The sequence below is a fragment of the Zalophus californianus genome, chromosome 9 (genome assembly GCF_009762305.2).
Source record: "Zalophus californianus isolate mZalCal1 chromosome 9, mZalCal1.pri.v2, whole genome shotgun sequence".
Classification (NCBI taxonomy): Eukaryota; Metazoa; Chordata; class Mammalia; order Carnivora; family Otariidae; genus Zalophus; species Zalophus californianus.
The window spans coordinates 96,035,393-96,057,980 of NC_045603.1; the positions used below are offsets into that span (position 1 = coordinate 96,035,393).

At 39.2% G+C, this 22,588-nt stretch overlaps 1 protein-coding gene across 2 annotated transcripts in view; it reads left to right on the forward strand.

Moving 5' to 3' along the window:
* LOC113922136 (pregnancy zone protein-like) overlaps positions 1–19,929 on the forward strand; it is a 45,499-nt gene extending 25,570 nt beyond the window's left edge. The window contains exons 16-36 of one of the 2 annotated variants that reach the window (XM_027593964.2): positions 1,099–1,263; positions 3,715–3,814; positions 6,637–6,772; positions 7,157–7,385; positions 7,889–8,015; positions 8,218–8,339; positions 8,553–8,604; positions 10,534–10,617; positions 11,415–11,591; positions 11,879–11,966; positions 12,604–12,760; positions 13,151–13,225; positions 13,515–13,692; positions 13,993–14,216; positions 15,104–15,322; positions 15,476–15,606; positions 15,973–16,063; positions 16,923–16,991; positions 17,348–17,450; positions 18,407–18,448; positions 19,080–19,929. In XM_027593964.2, coding sequence (XP_027449765.1) covers positions 1,099–1,263; positions 3,715–3,814; positions 6,637–6,772; positions 7,157–7,385; positions 7,889–8,015; positions 8,218–8,339; positions 8,553–8,604; positions 10,534–10,617; positions 11,415–11,591; positions 11,879–11,966; positions 12,604–12,760; positions 13,151–13,225; positions 13,515–13,692; positions 13,993–14,216; positions 15,104–15,322; positions 15,476–15,606; positions 15,973–16,063; positions 16,923–16,991; positions 17,348–17,450; positions 18,407–18,448; positions 19,080–19,102 — 2,592 coding nt within the window. In that variant the 3' untranslated portion in view covers positions 19,103–19,929. The remainder of the gene's footprint in view (positions 1–1,098; positions 1,264–3,714; positions 3,815–6,636; positions 6,773–7,156; positions 7,386–7,888; positions 8,016–8,217; positions 8,340–8,552; positions 8,605–10,533; positions 10,618–11,414; positions 11,592–11,878; positions 11,967–12,603; positions 12,761–13,150; positions 13,226–13,514; positions 13,693–13,992; positions 14,217–15,103; positions 15,323–15,475; positions 15,607–15,972; positions 16,064–16,922; positions 16,992–17,347; positions 17,451–18,406; positions 18,449–19,079) is intronic. The other variant, XM_027593965.2, reaches the window with a different exon arrangement.
* Positions 19,930–22,588: the final 2,659 nt, after the last annotated feature.

The window sequence follows — 22,588 nt, forward strand, 5'->3', positions numbered from 1 at the left end:
AAACGGTTAGTAGGTTATTGGAGTAGCATAGATAAGAGCTGAACGCAGCCAGATTAGAAGGTCCGCACGGAGGCCAGTGTTTGCCTAATGGCCTGGGTACTATGTGACTGAGCAGGTGGCCCGACACTAGGCTCTGGGCAAAAAGTGAACTGCAGTTGGTTTATTTCTCGGTTGCCTGTGCACCTAGTTTTTTCTCAAGCTAAAGTTGGTCCTGAAATAGTAGACTAAAACAAACAAACCAAGCACTTAGTAAGAGTTAAAAACAACTTAATCATTTTATAAAGTGGGAAAAGAAATGAATCAAGAATTTACAGTGATTATTTCTGAGTGATGGGATTATGAATGGCTTTGTTCTCTCATCACACTTCTCTACTGTTCACATTTTCTGCTTCCTTTTTTTTTTAACTGTTTTTTTAAAGGTTTTATTTATTTATTTGACAGAGAGAGACAGTGAGAGCAGGAACACAAGCAGGGGGAGTGGGAGAGGGAGAAGCCGACTTCCCGCTGAGCAGGGAGCCCGATGCGGGGCTCGATCCCAGGACCCTGGGACCATGACCCGAGCCGAAGGCAGACGCCTAACGACTGAGCCACCCAGGCGCCCTGCTTCCTTTCTTTTTACAGTCTTATTGACTTATTTGAGAGAGAGTGCACATGCAAGTAGGGGAGGGGAACAGAGGGAGAGGGAGAAACTCAAGCAGACTCCCCGAACATGGAGCCCGATGTGGGGCTTGATCTCACGACCCTGAGATGATCATGACCTGAGCCACCCAGAAGCCCCTCGGCTTCCTTTTAAAAAAATGCATTTGGGCTAGGACACGGGAGACTTCAGTTTAATTCTTACTCAACCAAAATGGGCTCTGAGACTTTGGTCAATTAATTAGATTTCTCTATGTATTCATTTCTCTTGTACAACAAGAGGATTAGGATCCATGACTTTCATTATCTCCCCATGATTGTCTGTGTTCCTTTTTATAGTGTTGGCATGGGAGTATTCAATAAGCCCCACGATCTTTTAAATCTCCAATTGAACATTATCACACTTAAAATAAAACTAAAAAACAAAACAAGAGTTTTCCCTTTGTTCTCTCAATTTTGTAGGTCTATGACTTGCTACCAGTAAAGAGTGTCCCTAGCGTTGGATATGGAGGTCCCCTGACCAAAGATGATGAGCAATGTATCATTGCAGAAGACATAATTCACAATGGAATCGTTTACACACCAAAACAGATCCTGGATGATGAAGATGTTTACAGTATTTTTGAGGTAATTCAGCGTCCTGAAAATATAACCAAAACCGAGTTTTAAGTCTTTATTAAAATGGAGAACAAGTGGATTTCTAAGCTCTAGAATCTGATCTTGTGCCCCCTAAAACAAAGCTAAGATTAACAGAGAAATACTGAACCCTCAGAGGAATGGAGAACTTTGTATACATACAGATATTCAATCACCAATTTATCTGGCTCTTTAAAGAACAAAGGGTGTACTTTTAGAGCCCACAACCTTTTTTTTTTTTAAGATTTTATTTATTTATTTGACAGAGAGAGACAGTGAGAGCAGGAACACAAGCAGGGGGAGTGGGAGAGGGAGAAGCAGGCTTCCCTCAGAGCAGGGAGCCCGATGCGGGGCTCGATCCCAGGACCCTGGGATCATGACCCGAGCCGAAGGCAGACGCTTAACGACTGAGCCACCCAGGCGCCCCTAGAGCCCACAACCTTAACTAAGTTGATCCCAAAGCCCGTTTACTACTGTCATATCCTCCTCTCAGCCTCTGTCAGAGATTCTAGTATGTGAGAATAACCAAACATTTTCCATAGTACCTCTGCTATCCTTGGAAAGTGAATACCTTATCAGCAGCCTTATAGCAAGCAGCCTTCTGCACAATAAATATGTATTGAATGAATAAATGACTGAATACAAAAGTATAATACTTTCATCATCTTCAGTACAGCAAAATTTCTGGAAAACTTGGAAGTAGCCTTTCAGGAAGAAAAGATTTACAAAACTTGGGTAGTCACGCTAGCATTACGGGTATATTAGATAAAATGTTTATCTTTGAGATTAACTGTAATGAGGCAGTGTTATGCAAGGAGAGTTTATCTGGTTTGTGAGATTAAATCTTATCACCACCGGAAGGACTAACCACTCTCTTTATACTTTGAGGAAAACATGTCATTCTGTAGCGGCGTGGCAGACAGCAATTGAAATCTCCCTCTTCTGGAGCCTCCAGAATCATCGATCAGTTGGTGGTAGGGATAGGTAGAGGACTTTTTAGGTTTACTGGCTAATTGTTTAATCTTTAAACATGTATTTCTGATGTCTTTATTCCATATCATGCCACTCAGGACGGTGCCCAAGTATCCCACAATTTCCCAGTACTCTGAGATAAGACAGCAAGTAGTATTTACCTGTGACTAGTATTGAAGAAAAAAACAGTTGGAACCAGGTGGGCTGTAGGAATCAGGCTATAGTGTAGGCATCTGCATGTCTGTTTTGGATGCAGAGATTCAAGATACGTAAAACAAGGAAGAGAGGAGGTAAGAATAAATTATGAAAGAGCTGAGCTGAGTATAGAGATTCAGAGAAAGGCATATTTTCCAATAAAACATGAACAAAGCCAATTTTACTAAGACCGTGAAGAAAAATCTCCAATATGCAACCCTAGAATTTCAAATGAAAAGAAACAAATTACTCTGTACAGTGAAGCCATGAGATACACACACACACACACACGCGCGCACCACACACACGCACACGCACACACACGCATGCGTTATATTTGTTTGGGGGGAGAAAAAAAGGGAAGATAAACATCCTAGTGTAAAATATTTAGTTTCTTGGATGCAAAATATAAAGGGGCATCAGCTTATAGCACACAAAATTCAGAAATAGGAATCAGAAGACATGAGTTCTGATCCTAACTTCTCTTCACTAACTGGATGAACTGGACTTTCTGTGAATCTGTTTTCCTATTTATAAAATAGCTCTGTTCCCTATTGTGTGGAATTTTCACAAGGGTCCTATGAGCTCTGTCCATAATAATAATGAAAGTGTGATAATGTAGGGGAGGAAAAATTTTTCCTCTACCCTCCTTCAGGGTCTTCCGGCTGAACCAAGAATTAATTTACATGAGACAGACTAACTGGAGAAAAAAGTAGTTTCATTATGTGTGCACGAAGGCCCAATAATGAAACCGAGACCTAAAGAAATGAACAAGCTCCTGGTTCTTATACATTTTAAACAATGACACAATGAATTTAGGAGAAATTGACAGGATAAGGAAAACAGATGTTTGGGAGCTTTAGGATTCTAAGTGGAATTTGGGTTGAGGTCATAGATTAGAAAACAAAAATAACAGGGCTTGTTTCTACAGCTTTCTTTTTTTTTTAAGATTTTATTTATTTAAGCTTTCTTATCTACAGCTTTCTTGGCTTTAAAGTTTCCATCTCTGGTGATAAGGATTTTTTTTTCCGTTCTTAGTACCGGGAGGGTACCTCTCATGTGGGAGATATGTTTCCTGCTGTGAGGGGGGGCAGAGGAGGCACTGAGTGTCCTTGCACCAGCTGTCTCCCGAATAACTTCAACTCAAAATAATCAATATGCCATGTGGGACATTTGGGGGCAGCCTGCCCTTGGCCCCTATAGTCCAAATGTAAGGCAATATTCCACTCTCAAGATTGGATTGCCAGTACGCTTTCATAGTTCTTTTTCGTCCAGTCTGCAGGATTAAATATTTTTACCAACTCAAAAGTCCACAAGCATTGTCAGCTGCTTCTGCCACGTCCAGGAATGCCTATGGCCTATTCGGGAAGTAACGGTGAGATTTATTTGCCTGCTAGTATAATAGGAAAAAAAATGATGTTTTTCTGCATATAAATGTTGTGACTGTGGAGCAACTTCTTGGTAAGTTTTCTCCAAACAACATCTCCCCCTCCCCCCAAAAATGGGATTTTTAAAGCAATCATTGTTTCTTTCTTTTCTCTCTCTCTCTCTCTCTCTCTGAAATCAAAATTGACTGTCATTTTGTCCTAGCCTTCAATGATCTTGCTATTTCAAATCCTCCTTATCCAGGGTGGTTTCGACAGCTACATTGGTCAGGATAAGACAGACTATACCGCAGTAACAAACCCCCACATCTCAGTGACTAAGCGTATGACAGTTTTATTTTTGCTCACACAAAACTGCTTTTGAGTCCAGTAGCTGTCCGGAGCAGCTCGTTACCAGTGAGTCGGGGATACCCATTCTGCTTCCACCTTGTGACTCCATCTCCAGTGTGGCACTGAAGGTCATTACCATGGGAAAGGAGTTGGTTCGCACATGACCTTTTTTGGTCAGCTGTGGAGAAGGCATATATCACATCTGCCCTTACTGCAAGGGAGGCTGAGAAATACGAAGAATCATACGGACATTTATTATCTGTGTCATATTCTTTTATAAAAATCAAAGTGATTTTCTATATTTGATAGAATAATCCAACTTTTAGCAGATATACTACTGTGTTTCAAGTATACCTGGAAAGGAGGGAAAGTTGAAAAGATTCTGAGTATTTTTTACGATTGCTGTCAGGCCTAGAGAAATTTCTCACTGCATGTCTGAATAGCTACTAATCCTACTTCCTAAAAAGAAATGTGTTAATATAAAGTGTTTCTTAAAAATAAACACATACTTTAATACAGTAGAAATACTTTAATACAGTAGAAATTATTTACCTAAGAAGACAAAGAATAAAGTTCTAGTTGGCAACAGAGGAGTAACTGAGAATATTCCCTCAACAGAAAGAAAACTCTGTGTACAAAAAAAAAAAAAAAGAAAGAAAAACAAAACTCTGTGTACAGAAAAAAGAGTACTGTGCTAAGAGCAAAGGGACCTGTTCTCATCACATTCCTGCATGGTAGGACATATGGAACTTTGAAAATTCACAGACTCACTCAAACTTTCAAAGGTTCAATTTCTTCCGATCTAAAATCAAAGTGACAACATCAAAGTTACTGAGCATATGTGTGACTATAAAAGAAGAAAACAGAATTATGATTCCATGAAGAGTATGTTTTTCAAAAAAATACTTGGAAAGCACTATTGCATTATTTTCATATCCCTCTTAATACCAAGGGTGTATTTTCTTTCCAATTCTAAGAGAAAACATGTTCATAGAATGACCCAGAAAACCTGAAAACAGAGTACCATCATTACATTCCTTTTTTAAAAAAAGATTTATTTATTTGCAAGAGAGAGAGAGGTGTCCCGCGCAAGCAGGGGGAGGGGCAGCGGGAGAGGGAGAAGCAGACTCCCCACTGAGCATGGAGCCCAACACAGCTCCATCTCGCGACCCTGAGATCACATCCTGAGCAGAATGATAACCAAGAGTTGGATGCTTAACCGATTGTGCCACCCAGGGACCCCCATCATTGCATTCTTATCCCACATATTCTGTAAGGCTCTCTGCAAATTTTGCATTTGTATTTGTCACCTATCCATCCTTTCCTTTTCATTTCCACCTTAGTCTTGTGCCTCATTATTTCATAAGGAAATGACTTAAAAACCACCCTAATTTACCTTTCTTGCCTCCAGTCTTTCTCCACTTCAATCTGTCCTGGATACTGTGAAAGGCATTATCATGCTTGAACATGGCTTTTATCATGTCACTTATTTCTCATAGATGGTCACTATTTCCAGAATTCATAGAATTACCGTCCTTAAGGTTTTAAAAAAAGCATGTCCTATGATATTATTTTATATATATGTAAAATATATATATGTCACATTTCTACTTATGTATTTATACCTGTGCTCCCTATCTTCTGATCTCTAGAGTATCACTTTTTTTTAAAATCAGTCTAACTCCTACCTTAACAGATCTAATTTATTTGTCCTAATCTTCATGGAGTTTTATTATATAATTACATCTATGATTTACTCAACAGAGCCCTAAAATAGACATCCTGCTCCATTTTCCCTGTGGAGCATCCCTTCTGACCTCTGAGTGTGTATTAATAGAGCCATTTCCATCAAACGCCTCTTCCATTCTCCTCTGTTTCTCATCCTTCAATGATCATCTAAAAGTCTACTTTGGTGAAGTCTTCTTTGGACTTCTTTCTGAAGTTCATTTCTTCTTCTTTGAACTTCAATCTGAAGTTCATTTTCTGGCCTTTACTGAGTCTCTGCTGTCTGTAACACATACTTTACTGTATCCTAGAGTTTCTGTCTGTATCTCAGTCACTGTAAAATAAAAAAGCATTTCTGAAACCCTCTTGCTGTAGCTCCTATTCATTCTTCTTGTTTGATTCTCACTGCAAATGGAGAACATGTGATCATCCTTCCAACATAAAAGGAGTATTTGGTATATTAAGTTACTCTTTATTCTTCCTGTTACCCCCTGAATAATCAGCTTCTAGAGAGCTATATTTGCTTTCATGTCCAGAGGAAAGTACATTTACCTCCAGACTCTTTGAAGAACCAATAGGATTAGCTTTCCTAGAGGACAAATAGATAAATGAACTAGGTCACAAGCTGGTAGATTGAGCTGTTCCAATAATAAACATTCCCTGAGCAAACGACCTTATTCTACTTGAGAACTAGGCAACTAGAAATTCATGATAAAAATGAGGTTTACATTGGGCCCTTCATATGGTTCTGCCACAGTCTTTCCTCTAGCACGTGGTATTGCAGGACCAGTTTATCCAATGTTCCCCAGAGAGAATCTTCCAGCCGTGGAAGTGAAAGAGACAGTCCGGAAGTACTTCCCTGAGACCTGGATCTGGGACTTGGTGCCACTCGAGTAAGTTGTGTGTTGCCCAGGATTTCATTTAGGAAAAGATGTGACTCATCCTCCATGATTCTGGCGTTCCTGAGCCTTGGGGTTCTGCTCAACTTCTTTCTGGTAAACATTTAGGTTCATAGTTCATTGATCTCATAGCTCAACAATGCAATTTTTTTTTCTAATTTGGTCCTGAGATATCTAAAATCATGCCAAGTGGGAAACTACCCTTGCCCCTAAAAGGAAAGGAAAACCTTTCGGAGACTTTGCCAGGAGTGCCGAATCTAGGATCAGGTTTAGTATTGACTCTACTGGGTTACTAGGTTAGCATGCTCCACAATCAACTTGGGTCCGTGCTAAAAAAAAGATTGACTCACAAAGGCTTCCTCTTATTCCTTTCTCTAGTTCATCAGGTAGAAATGAGTTGGCAGTGAATGTCCCTGACACCATCACGGAGTGGAAGGCCAGCGCACTCTGCTTGTCCGGGTCGACAGGGCTGGGTCTCTCTCCCGTCATCTCTCTTCAAGTGTTCCAGCCCTTCTTCCTGGAACTCACTCTCCCCTACTCTGTGGTGCGAGGAGAAGCCTTTACGCTCAAAGCCACCGTGTTCAACTATTTATCCCATTGCATTCGGGTAAGGGCACTTCTCTGGGAGTGAGCAAAAGTGGAAGGGAGACACACAGTTGCCATTTAATATCCAGGTCTCCTAGGTAATCTCCCAGCAAATCATAGCTGAAGAATGATGTAGCCTAATTTGGGGATGGAATAGTTGCTAAGAGCAAAAGCTCCCTGACTGGTCCAAGGTGGTAAGGTTATATTCATTTGGGGCTTTATTTTTTCTGCGTATTCCTAAATTCAGACATCATTTCCACCTGATTATTTTTTCACTCTGACTAAAGGAAACATCTCTTTCTTGTGTTGGCACAAGTCTAAACCCTGGGAATATCTCAATTCTTGTCGGTTTTTCAGTTCCCTATTGGCAACGTTAAACTACAAAGTGTTCGACAGGATTTACCTTGTTTGAACAATTTCTCAAAGCCTCTCAATTAGTTCCCATTGTCCCATGAAGCTCCTTGCCCCGTCATTGTCCCTCTACCTGTGTTCTTTCTCAAACTTGTGCGTGGGTATGGGGGACAGGTCAGCTGGCAGCTGGAAGCCTTTCCTGACAAGTCAGCGGACCTAGTGAAAAAGAATGAAGAAACTCCCTGTGTCTGTGCAAATAGGCAGAAAACTATGTCCTGGGCTGTGACCCCAAAGTCACTGGGTAAGTGGTAAAGTTGTTGACAAATCCTGCTTCCTATGTTGTAATGATGTGCTTTCCGCTCTGATCCAGATACATGTTTTTTTCCTCCTCCTTCAACAATGATGCATTGACAGAAAATTATATGCAATATAGGAGATACTTGAAAAGACAAACCATGCAATATAGAATCACTGTTCAACTCATTAAGAATCTTATTCCCCAGGAAAGGTGAATTTCACAGCTACTGTGGAAGCCCTGCAGTCTCAGGAATTGTGTGGCAACAAGGTGCCAAGAGTCCCAGCACTTGGACAGAAGGATACCGTAATCAAGCCCTTATTAGTTGAGGTATGCCGATAAACTTTCTCTGAGTCTCAGAGCCCTTATTATACTATATAGCATTATATAATATGTCTGTGACAGTGACATTTCACGCCACAAAATACAGATGCATCTACAACTCAGCTTCTTACTAACGTTTTCGCTCTGCTTTAAAGTGATAGATTTTTTTTCCTATACACTCAGTATGACCTTCCTTTTTCACTTTTTTTCGATATAAAGCCTGAAGGAATAGAAAAGGAAGAAACTTTCAACACACTCCTCTGTGCATCAGGTAAGTGTCAAAAATAGACAAAATTCGCATGTTAAGCCACTTGCCAAAGTATATAGTTTTAGAATGCTCTTCGTGGTATGTTTTCCTCTTGGAAAAAAAAAGAGTGTACTCTCCCATGTGCAAATCTAACGATATTTGATTCAGAACAGTCTTTTCCTGATGAAGGCTTATAGAAGTTAAAAGACCTACCTAAAAGCTCCTGGCTAATAATGAGAACTAAAACTGATGACCATAGAATAGGATTCTTTCCAATACCCCTGTGTTTTTCAAACTTCTTCCGAAACAATTTTTGAAGTATTAAAATATTTATGTGGCAATAGTACTATTTATTATTCAATTAATAGTTTAAAGGTACTCAAGTTTAATTTACTTGTATAAGTTACTGAAGAAGAACTTCAGGTTCACTAACATGTATAGGAAACCAATATTTTACTAATACCATTAATATAATCATATAAAAATTACCATTAAAATACTCAACTCTGCACCATCTAGAATCATCTTGAGGACAATGCTCAGTGTGCAGATCTCTCCTCTCTAGAAGCATCCCTTGATAATCTCATTTAGTCACAGAACTCGAATAACAACTTTGTACTGGAGACCACAAAATATACAACTTGGGTCCACACTGCTTTCTTAACTCAAACTCGTGTATTCAGTTGCACATAATCATCTCCACTTACAGGCCTGTAGGCTAATAGGCATCTCAAACTAGCATGTTCAAAACTGCTCTTCTGCTGGTCCCCACAAACCCACTCCTCCTACAATTTTCTCCATCTCAGATGATGGAAATTCTGTTTTTTTACTTGCTTGAAATAAAAACTTTGGAGTCATCCTTTACTATGTTCTTTCTCTTATACCCCACACCCAATCTACTTTCAAATCTAGTCGGTGCCACCTTCACATTATATCCAGAATCTTCCCACTTCTCACCATGTCCACTTCTACTCTAGTCTTTTCTTTCTTGGATCTTCTCAATAACCTCCTAACGGGTCTCCTGGTCATCTTTCCTTGATCCCCTACAGCAAGAGGAATCATGTAAAGCACATTTCAGATCATGTGCCTCTTCTGTTCAGATCTTCCTAGAGTTTCCCATATCCCTGAAAGTTAAAGCCTATGTCTCCAATGTCCCCTCCAAACCCTCGCTACCGCCATGACTTCATATCCTGTTACTCTCTCCCTTACTCACCCTCCTCTGCCCACACTGGACTCCTAGATTGGTCTTGCAACACCGCCGCCATGCTCTAATCTCTGAAATCTCTTCACTTTTTGTTCCTTCTTCCTGGAAGTCTCTTCCCCCAGATATCTATAAATCTTACTCCTTGACATACGTAAAGTCTCTAGTCACCTATGATTTTGTTTTATCAAAGAGGGGAAACTGCTTCCCACACCCTACACTTTCTGATTTGCTTTGTCTTACTAGCTCACCCATATAAACACTCTGCTTTAATTTTCTCTATAGAACTTATTAGTATCTATCATACTAAATATTTATTTGTTATCTTTTTACTCCCATTAAAGTGAAAACTCTGGGAAGTCAGGAAATTTTTTTGAAAATTGTTTTATCATTGCACTTAAAACAGAACTTGGCATATAGCACACACTTAACACATATTTATGACATGAATGTTATTTTCAAAAAACACTAATAATAAGTATTAACATAAACAAGGAAGGGAAAGAAATAAGCATAACATAAGGTATATGCTTATAAGGAAATCTGTAAAAATTAAGCACAAACATATTAATATGAACTTCACTGTGAGATGAATCATGACTTTAGGAGAAACGCAGATTGCACTGAAAAAATTATAGAATGATCAAGAGACATGACAGGTTAGAATTTGATCAAAAGGAAAAATTTCAAAAAAATAGAATATTTCTCTCATTTTTTCCCTTCCCTTATATATATTTGTGTTCTTTCATTAGAAACTGGTGTATCTGAAAAGTTGTCACTAAAAGTTCCTTCAGATGTGGTTGAAGGATCTGCCAGGGCGACATATTCGGTTTTGGGTGAGTCGGCCAGCCCAAGGCAAGCAGCTGTCCATCTCATTACTCTAGTGCACGCAGCCTCACCACCCACGGTTAATGAAGACTTTGGCTGTAGGCATTGGATTGAGAGAAAGAGTGCTAAGCTAAGAATCGCATTGTATATTGGTCAGAAAGGGGGTTGAATAGATGTTGTGCCACTTATTATACCTGGACATACTCGAAAGAGTAAGAAGGGTCACTTCTCTGTGCCCTCATCTTCAGAGATTGACTAGGTGGTGGTGCTTCTTAATAGGTTTGAAAACGGTTTTTACCAGACAAGCGGTTCATCAGAAAAGATGTGCCCAGCCATTGTTTTTCCCATCCTGGAATCATCGACTTTCTTTGTCCCGCTTTTCTCTATCCTTTCTATTTCTTGTTTTTCTTCAGCTCTTATGCTTTCTTGTCCTTCCCTCCGTACATGATTTGATCTCTCGTTTAGCTAGTAATCTATCTTCCTATCTCAACAGAAACCAGCTCTGAGTTCCCCCGGTTTTTTTTTTTTTTTTAAGGATTTGTTTATTTATTTGAGAGAGAGAGAGAAAGAGGGGGAGAGAGAGAGAAAGAAAGCGCCCCGCGCTAGCGAGTAGAGGGAGGAGCAGAGGCAGAGGGAGAGAATCCTTAAGCAGACTCCCTGCTGAGCACAGAGCCCAACACGGGGCTCGATCCCATGACCCATGAGATAGATCATGACCTAAGCAGAAACCAAGAGTTAGACGCTTGAATGACTGAGCCACCCAGGCACCCTTCCTCTGATTTTTTTAATGTCTTTCATTCCCCAGGTGACATATTAGGCTCTGCAGTGCAAAATCTTCATAATCTTCTCCAGATGCCGTATGGTTGTGGAGAGCAAAATATGGTCCTTTTTGTCCCTAACATCTATGTTCTGAACTATCTGAATGAGACACGACAGCTGACAGAGACTATCAAGTCCAAAGCCATCAGCTACCTCATCAGTGGTGAGCAATAATCCCAAAAGGAGAAATCTTAATTGATTTCCTGAATATCTCTCTCAGTGAACTCAAATCAGCATCCTTTTGGTTAAGATTTAATAATCACTGTTGCTGTGACAACCAATGAAATGTCCCCCTCTACTACCAGAAAATTCAATGGCATTATCAAGCCTTGGAGACATCTTAATAAAACAGTAGTTTTCCTATGATTCCTATCCAAGTTTTGAGGAAAAAACTGATTTATTCTCCAACGTCTCTGCTATTTCATAAATCTATGAATATTTCTTCTTCAGGGTACCAAAGGCAGTTGAATTATAAGCACAGTGATGGTTCATACAGCACCTTTGGGGATCATAATGGCAGAAGTCAGGGAAACACTTGGTAAGATCATTATTTCCGCATGCTTGCTATAGATCCATTCTATTCTGCAATTCTGGAAATAATTATTCTCTGATACCTGGAGTTCTTTCATGGAAATGTGTTATCCTCTAAAAATCCATATGTCTGTCATCACTACCGTGTGATCTCACCATTTCGTGTATGAACACAGGCCATCTGTGATAGCACAGTAAATAGCAGTAAAATAAAGAGCCCCCCAATGGAAATATAAGGCAGAAAGTGTTTTCATGTGAGATGGTAGTAGGAGAAGCTTCTATACTGTGCATTAAGGGAAAGGAAGAGGGAAAAGACAGAAAGAGACTGTGATGTTATTAAAATCATTCAGGAAATGGCAGTGTGGGTGATGGAAAGGTTCAGAGCCTCCAGCAAACATTTCGTGAGAAAAAAAAAAAGTGAAAAGCATCAACTCGGGAGAAACCAATAAAGTTGAGATTTAAAAAAGGAATTCAGATATTTGAGGAACAAACAAGAATATTTAGCGTGCAAGTGTCATCTCCCCACCAATTCTCCCCAACGGTTTCCTCCCCCAGGTGGCAAAGACCAATGTCTGAGTGCAGTTGCCCAAAGTGAGCTTTCAGTGTGAGATGGTCCTCATGTCTGTCTCTCCTTTGCTGGGCAGGCTCACTGCATTTGTGCTCAAGTCCTTTGCTCAAGCCCGGTCGCACATTTTTGTGGAGATGTCACACATCACCAGTGCCCTCACCTGGCTCGCACAGAGACAGAAGGAAAATGGTTGTTTCCAGCGCTCCGGATCACTGCTAAACAATGCTATTAGGGTAGTGCCATTCATTTTGTTCTGGTCCCTGAAAATAGTGACATGTAGGAGCAAAGACCCTCCTGCTGATTCCTCACATCTTGGTAACATAGCTTTGAGGAAGGATGGTACTCTCTAGAACTTCTGAAATCTGACAATAAATTAGCAGTTTTTTAGTGAATTATAAAATACTGTGCAAAAAAAACCCCCCAATATATTACTAAAAGTGAGGGGAAATGACTTGGGACAGATTCGAGAATTTGAGGGTGGAGGGGAAAGGGGGAAAAATCAGTAATATTGCACGAGAAAAGATGCTTTCTAGTGAAGAGTGTGCAGGGGGATAAGTAGAATGAGCCAGCTCTTGCTAATGAATATTGGAGTGTTTGAGCATCTCTGCCTCTGATCTTTACAGGGTGGGGTAGATGATGAACTGACACTCTCTGCCTACATCACCATTTCTCTGCTGGAGATGCCACTACCTGTCACTGTACGTACCAGCACAGTCCCTGTATCTCCCTCACAAATATAAGGAATACAAATCATGAAACTATGACTCTCTGAGGAAAATGGGTTGTGGTTTTCATGTTATTTAGTTTTGGTATATTTCACTAGACCATAAAAGACCAGATCCCTTTGGAAGCTGCAGAGGAAATTATTCTCCGGTCAGAACCCATGATGTTACATGACACACTGTGCCCTTTAATCTGGTGTTAGCCTATGGACAATTCATTAGCCTGCTTCTGCTATCTAAAGGTCTCTTTTCATCTGCCTTATAGCACCCTGTTGTCCGCAATGCTCTGTTCTGCCTGGAAAATGCCTGGGGATCCATCTCAGAGGCCCAAGGAAGTCTTGTCTATTCCAAGGCATTATTGGCCTATGCCTTTGCCCTAGCAGGAAAGCAGGCCAAGCGAAGTGAGCTTCTTGAATCGTTGGACAAAGACGCTGTGAAAGAAGGTAAGGGCTGCTTACTGCACAATTTACCCCCCAAATCACCAGTGATTGACAGGCGCCTGGGGGGTTCGGTTGGTTAAGCGTCTGCCTTCGCTTGGATTATGATCTCAAGGTCCTGGGGTCAAGCCCCCATCGGGCTCCCTGCTCAACGGGGAGTCTGCTTCTCCCTCTACCCGTTCCCCCCTGCTCATGGTCTCTCTCTCTCTCTCTCGCAATTAAATAAATAAAATCTTTAAAAATTAATTAATTAATTAATTAAGATCATTCTTTAAGTTTAAGATCACATTCTGTTCTATTTCAAAGAGGACTCAATCCACTGGCAGCGTCCTGGGAAAGTTGAAGACGTTACGACATTCTGTTATCAACCCCGGGCTCCTTCTGTTGAAGTGGAGATGACTTCGTACTTGCTCCTTGCCTATCTTACTGCTTGGCCAGCCCCATCTTCAGAAGACCTGTCTGTGGCCTCACGTATTGTGAAATGGATCATCAAGCAACAAAACCCCAATGGGGGCTTCTCCTCCACTCAGGTCTGTGGAGAGAGCCTCTAGGAAGAAAAATAAATATGTTAATACATGTATAGACACAACCATATTCTAGGAGTTGAATAATCGGACAATATTTCTAATTCATACTTTCTCCATTCCTCCATCACCAGAAAGGTTCCAGCCTCATTATTTTATATATTCATTATTGAATAAAATCCTCTGTACAGTCTCTCATATCTTCTTTCCTTAGTCAACCCCCAAATGGAAAATAAATCAGTCTTCCTAAAGCAATATTTCATAAAATTACTTCCCTGATAAAGTAAATCTTTTTTTATCCAAAGACTAAAATTATCTAATAATGTTATTCAAAATATTTACTCTCTCCCAGTAAACACAAATATTGCCATCTAATTAAGCTAATCCCTTCACTTTTTCTGGAATTGGCTCTCTCCTTTTTCTATGTCTCCACATAATATTTCCCACCCTGGTAGTCCCTGATGCCTCTCTTTCTGTCTATATAAACCTTTCTCGTGATTCATACATAATTTTATTTCTTCTTCATGGTACCTTCTTCAAGTAAGTCTTCTTACTCACCTTCTCATGAGGAAGTCTTCTCTTACTAATCTAGCTTTGCCTTCTTCTCCTTTCTCTGAATGTTTACAACAAAAATTATTATACAAATTTCTAAATTATTGAAATAGCCTTTGCTCTATGTCAATGTGTGGGTCTAATTTCCATAGGTATAGTGTAAACTACTTGAATGGGGAAATTTTTTTATGTCCCCCTAAAGTCCATAGAATAGCTTATGTTAATAACGGGTCTAGTGTTTGTCATGAAATAACTCTGAGAGAGAGTAGTATTGATATGATTTACATCCAGTATGATTTTGTTACCTGCACTCCTGTGATTTCTGCCCCATCTTTTTTCAGGATACTGTGGTAGCTCTCCAAGCCCTGTCCAAATATGGAGCAGCAACTTTCAGTAAAAGGGAGAAAGCAACTGTAGTCACTGTCAAGTCTTCAGAGAAGTTCTTTGAAGAATTCCAAGTCCACGATGCCAATCGCCTGTTGCTGCAGGAGGTCGGGTTGCCAGAGATTCCAGGGGAGTACAGCACGACCGTGTCAGGGTCAGGATGTGTGTATCTCCAGGTGAGACTTCCAGGGTTTAGGGGATGCTACAAATGAGGAGAAAAAGCCTCAAGAATTGGATATGAATCTCCAAATGGAAAAGGAAATGTGCACTAAAGAGAGACAGACTATTTGAGTGCAATGATAAAGGATTTTTTTTCCCATTTGTTTCAGACATCCTTGAGATATAACATCCTGCCCAAGAAAGAAGGGAAAGTCCCCTTCACTCTGAAGGTTGATACTCTCCCCAAGAATTGTGATGGAGTACATGCTCACAGGAAATTCCAGATTCACATCAACATTAGGTAAATCCTTTTGTTGGTAAGACCTTTTATAGAAAATTGATTTTCTTTTGCGGGGGAATTCCATTGTCTCAAGTCACACAATATGAATATGGAATTCTTGCAATATTTACTAACGAGAAAATTTTCTTCACTCGTACCGAAAAGCCTTAACGTTGAGCATATGATGTTGCCATACCTGCAGAGTGTGAGTTCATAATGATGGGTTTTCCAAATAAGCATAGCAGAAACAAATAGAATAGATAGGGAAGCTGAGTGGTAGTTAAGGATAGGGAACACCAGAAATAATAGAGAAGGGGGAATTTCTGTCTTGAATGAACTCCAAAGAATTTTGTTTGAATGCCTTGTCCATGTGCTTTGCCTTCATAGTTACACCGGGGAACGACCAAGCTCCAACATGGTCATTGTTGACGTGAAGATGGTATCAGGCTTCATACCTACGAAATCATCCGTGAGAAAGGTAAAGCCTAAATCCTTTACAGATAGCAAAGTCGTGATAAATCCTGACATTTATGCTTGTCAATTTTATTGGGTTTTCAAAAGGTTTACTCCCTCACACTTACTTCTCTAGAGTATTTCCATCATTTTAATAGTGGGTGTCACCATTATGTGGTCTCCAGTGTAAGACGTAAGTCATAGACATGGTTAATAATGCTCCAGCAACCATGAGAGATGATGGACTCTGAAAAACAAACTGAGGGTTCTAGAGGGGAGGAGGGTAGGGGGATGGGTTGGCCTGGTGATGGGTATTAAGGGGGGCACATTCTGCATGGAGCACTGGGTGTTATGAACAAACAATGAATCATGGAACACTACATCAAAAACTAATAATGTAATATATGGTGATTAACATAACAATAAAAAAATTTAAAAAAAAATAATGCTCCAGCGGCCCTTGAGACATTAGGTATGTGGAGAGGTATTGAATTATCATATATTTTTAAAAGGGAAATATATATATACATATGTATAATATTAAAATATATAATTCATATATGCACATACATATGATAAATGTGATATTCTTCCTTTTTTCTTTTTATATGGAAAGGGTAATTCTCTCTCATATATCATAAAAACGTGTATGTTAGAGATAGAGTAGATAGATGAGAGATACAGAGATACATAGGTATAAATAGATGATAGAGATGACAGATAATAGAGAAAGGGTTTAATAAATATTACTATTTTTCTCAAAGAAATCACAATTAGCAGTTTGGGTGTTTCTGAAGAGCCAGTTAGATCATAAGTACCTGAAAAGTGCTCTTAGCCTGGAATTTCCTCATCCCATATGTCTGGCTTATACTCTTGGTCAACAGCTCCAAGAAAAGCCTCAGATTCAAAGGACTGAAGTGAGCACCAACCATGTCCTGATTTACTTTGAAGAGGTAAGATTCTGTGACTCTGTTGGAAACTACTGGAGTAGTGGACACACCAATCCAGATTCTGGATAATGTTTTGCACACACAAGTGGAGGAGAAGAAAACAGCCGTAGAGGGAAATGAAGCCTGGATTGGTCAACAAGGCTCGATTTATTACATTTGTTCATAGAATCATCTCTTTTGTCCTTCTTGTATCTGCCATTGAGTGTATTATGCAATTCTCAAAATGTCCCATTCTTTCCATAGGTTTTGATACAGATGGATAGCATAACCATAAGGTTTGATAATCTCATAGGAAGAGAGGATGGTAACTAGAAACTAAGTTAATCTTTGATTCCAATTCAGTTTTCCTGTCTCTCCAGCTAACCAATCAAACTCTGAGTTTCTCCTTCTCAGTGGAACAAGACATCCAAGTTGACAATTTAAAACCAGCTACTGTAAAAGCCTATGATTATTACGAAACAGGTGAGTGGGATTCAGACATGCTGAGTTTTGAAAGGAAAAACCTGGCTAACCTGGTAAAGGGTCACCTTAACTCAAACAAAATCCCACAGTCTTTCACCAGAAGAAAAAGTGAGTTTACGGTCATTGGATAATCATGTGCCCCCTAAACTAGTCTTGAACCATTCTTATTAAGCAATAAAGGGATCAGTTCTTTCTAAATTCTCCTATAAAGTTGTTTGTTCTGGAGTGAAATATTCCAGAAATATAAGTAGAATAGCAATAACTAAAAAACACCTCAGTACTGACTTGTGATATGACACCTAAAATTTGATCCATTTTTAAAAATATTTTATTTATTTGAGAGAGACAGAGCATGCATGAGAGAGAGCATGATCTGGGAGGAGGGGCAGAGGGAAAGGGAGAAGCAGACTCCCCGCTGAGCAGGGAGCCGGCTGGGGGGACCTGAGTGGAAGACAGATGCTTAACTGACTGAGCTCCCCAGGTGCCCCAAATTTGATCCATTGTTGACTCGTGCCTTGAGTAGTCTCACAAAATTTGGGAAACTCTGTAATATATCAGGAAATTCTTCCATTTGCTCATGACTTGGAACTAGAAATTTACCGGCATCATAACATGCTGGTAGTGTTAAAACTACTCTTTCTTGGAATGAGCAACGGTTCAGAGAGGAAGTTAAACTCCAATAAAGAGAACACAGCTGTGAAGAGGGCCATACAGTATCCCATAGACAACCTTCCATCTGTGAAACCTGCCCCTGACTTCTGTATCCAAGCCCAGTTTTCTCTTACTGCCCCCTCCACTAGTCCTGCATGGTTTAGTACAGAAGTCATTCATTTCCATTGGCTCCATAACTGTCTTTATACTTTTTTTCCTAGCTTACACAGTTTATTTACAATTAACTGCCCATATGCTTATTACTGAATGTCTTCACTCTTTCTGTTTTATCATTTTGGTTTCAGAGGAATTCACTATTGAAGAATACAGGGATCCCTGCAGTGCTGGTAAGGTATAAACAGCGAAGTCTAATGCCAACATAAAGAAAATAAATAAACATCAGTTGTCCATATATGGTTGCTTCTTGAGTACATCCTTATCATATTATAAAGACCATGGTGTATCATTTAGGAACTTAAACTATTTCAAATGTATTATAGAATTTCTCGGTAGAAAAAAAATGCAAGTAAAGTATAAGTACTGGGTCTGGGGTGACTTGTTTGCAGACAAATCCAAGAATTTACCACATATAAAAACTAAATCATCTAATATTTAGTTTATATTCTATACCCAGTGGTGATATTTATCACCTGTGACCTTTTTAGGATATTTCTAAACTTATACTAGTTAAGGTCAGGAAACTTTTCCCTGTAGTTTTCCATACAGCACAGCATGAGAGATGTGATCTACAAGATTTTCCTTTATACCAGTCGACAATGTTCATTTTTGACAATATAACACTTGTGAGACCTTCATTCTATTCTCCATTCTAAAATAGGAAACAAAAAAGAACAGCCCTATCATTAAAAAAATTAAAATTTATTAAGTTCAAATATTTATGATTGAAATACAAAACATTATTCCTTTAGTCGATGACAGAATTTCCTTAATTTTCCTATCTTTTATTCTACTGTTTAGAATCTGAACACAGAACTGCTTGAAAATGGAAACTTGTGGACCTCATCAGATGATCTTCTCTAGGAACGAAGGACAAAGACTTATCAGGAGAGGAAGATAGTGGGAGAAAGAGGGGACAGGAATTGGAAATATATAAAATTTGATGTTGAATAAATTTATGACACATACACTTCTACCGTTTCTTTTGTTCTGTATCAGTATTATATTTCCCTTCTGAAGTATATGTCTATTCCCTGCAGTATTTTTACAAACACTATAAAAGCTGTATGAAAACCTGAGCTAAAAACACTACAGATAAATCAAAATGGAATTCCAAAAAGTGTTCAAGTAACCCACAGGAAGGTAGACAAAAGAAAACAATGTTTCCAAGTATTGGAAACAACCAAAATGTCCATTAATAGGCGAATGGTTATACTAACTGTGGTACATTCATGCCATGGAATACTACTCAGCAATAAAAAGGAGCAAACTATTGATCTACACAAAAATTTGAATGGATCTCAAGAACATTATGCTTGGTGAAAATAAAGCCAATTTCAAGAGATCATACTATATGATTCCTTTTATCTAACAGTCATGAAATGAGAGAATTATAGAAATGGGGAAAAATTAGTGGTTTCCAGGGATTAGAGATGGTAGGGCAAGGGGGGATTGGAATGACTATAAGGGGTTGGTTTAGAGAGATATTTGGGGTGATAAAATCCTGTATGTGTTTCATTACAAGTAAAATTTTTGCATTTCTGTGGCTTAATAAAATGTTTTAATAATGACTATGGTGGGGCATCTGGGCAACTCAGTCGGTCAAGCAGCTGCCTTCTGCTCAGGTCATGATCACGGGGTCCTGGGATAGAGCCCAGCACTGGGCACCCTGCTCAGTGGGGAGCCTGCTTCTCCCTCTCCCTCTGCCCCTCCCCCACCCCCACTCATGCTTGCTCTCTCTTTCTCCCTCCCAAATAAATAAATAAAATCTTTAAAAAAATAAATAAATAACTACTATGGCTGGTTTCTCTCATTTTTCTGTTTTCATCTTTTTTTTTTTTGCAATACTGTTTATTATTTTCTCCAGGTAAAACTTCGAAATCCTTTGTCAAGTTAATTATCCCCATAATCACACTGGGTACTATGTCGTGCTGCATTGACTATTTATCAATTTATAATGATTATGAATGCCAACATTTTTACAATATTAAGCCTTCCCTATTCAGACACAGTTTATCTTCATTTATTCAAGTCACAAGAAGTGAATTCTAAATTTGATTTACTTTCTGAATTTGGACTGAACTACAAAGTTAAAATTGAAGATTAACTTCATGAATATATATAGCATGATGAGTCGAAAGCATAAAACAATGTGCATCTAGAAACAAACGATATGTGCAAGGATCAGATTACAAGATAATGAAAGACTACAACAATATTTTTCATTTGTTGATAGAAACCATTGCAAGATTTGAAGCAAGAGAATATTTCAGATTTGCATTATAAGAGGACGCCTTCTAGGCAAAGGGAAGAGGAAGTTTTTGCTGATCTCCAAATACACAGGCCCTTTGTGCAAAGCTCAGCTCTCTCCATCATGCTTCATCAAATGGTTGAGCACACTTGTCCCTCTTCCACACTTATACAATTCTACACTTTAAAAAATTATTTTCCTTTTATCTATGACTCAGACCCTCTTTGAAAACCAAACCTGTATCTTGTCTGCAGCCTGTTCTCTCAACACAGAGCCGTGACTATTGCAGGCCTTCAGTGAAACAAAAGAGTGACTGAATGGGTCACTGCCCAGATGAACATATTCCCAAAGGTAGATAGGTAGAGGAGAAATGGAGGAACACAAAGGAGGACCACTATAAACCATGTTTATAGCTTATCTCAAAACAGATGAATCTCTTCTTGCTGTTAAAGTTCTCCAGGAGAACACCTGTAACGAAAATGAGCTAGAAGCGTTGTTGGAGGAGAGGTGGGTGGGGGGATGGAGTAATTGGCATTAAGGAGGACACTTGAAGTAATGAGCACTGGGTGTTTTATGCAACTGATGAATCAGTAAATTCTACCTCTAAAAACTAAAAAAAAAAAAAGAAGAATATAGAAAAAAAAGAAAATTAGCTAGAAAGGCCATTTTACTCAAACCTGAGTTGAATTGCTTAATACTTCACAAATATTTTATGGAAAAGAATTTCATACTTTTCCAAAGTCAAATAAATGAGGAGGAAAAGGAATTTTGGTTATTTATTAACACTTCAAGCAAAACTCGTTTAACCTTTTATACGTTCACTGAGCTCTAAGAGGAAGATTATTGCCTCTGTCTTGCAAAATTGGCTGTCAGCAATCATCAAAAGGGTAAACACACATTATCTCTGTTGTGGGTTGAATTGTGCCCCCCGAAAAGATATGTTGAAGTCCCAATCCCTGGCACCTGTGAATGTGACCTTACGTGGAAATAGGGTCATTGCAGATGTACTTGAGATGTAAGTTAAGATGAGATCATCCTGGAGTAGGATGGACCCTTGATCCAGTATTTCTGTTGTTCCATAAGAAAAGGTGAAGATATACAGAGACAAGCATGCACACCGGGAAGACAATATCAGAGAAAACACAGAGAAAAGGTCATGTGATGATGGAAGCAGAGACAGGAACACCAAGCAAAGAGAAAGGCAGACACTTGGAGGGTGCGTGGCCCTGTCCACACCTTGATTTGTGACTTCCAGCCTTCAAAACTAGGAGAGACTAAATTTCCATTGTTTTAAGCCAGCCAGTCATAGGAAACTACTGTAATATCCAATCAAAATAATATATTTTCATTACTGGCCCAGTTTACTTCGTTCATTCTTATCTGTCTTTTAAATCAGAAGAAAGACGGGCACCTGGGTGGCTCAGTCATTTAAGCGTCTGACTTTGGTTCAGGTCATGATCTCAGGGTCCCGGGATCGAGTCATATATCAGGCTCCACCATCAGGGTGGGTTCTCCTTGAGTCTCTCTCTCCCTCTGCCCATCCCCCCACTCATGCTCGCGCGCTCTCTCTCTCTCTCTCTCGAATAAATGAATAATAAAAATCTTTAAAAAATAAAATAAATCAGAACAAATAAATGAGCATGTTCCAAATGATTGAGTGGTGGAAAGAGAAACCAAGAAATTTTCTTTTTGTTTTATATTCCCACACAGTTCAAAAATAAAATATCTTGTTCCGTAACTTAAAACAAACAAAAAATAAAAGGAGATATGGGGTCTAGTTTTTCACATCTAGCCTTCTACCACGTTTATAGCTTATCTCAAAACAGATGAATCTCTTCTTGCTATTAAAGTTCTCCAGGAGAATTTTCTTGTATATTTCTCCTGTGGCCGTAAGGAAAATAAAATGATTCATAATAAAAATAAATAAATCCATGAGCCATTAAGATTGCTGAACTTCAAGGCACATTTGGGTGAAAATGCTGATTTGTATATTTTAATCTGTGCTGGTATGCTCCCTCAAGGAATATTTGATCAGTGCTTAATACAAAGTAGAAGTATT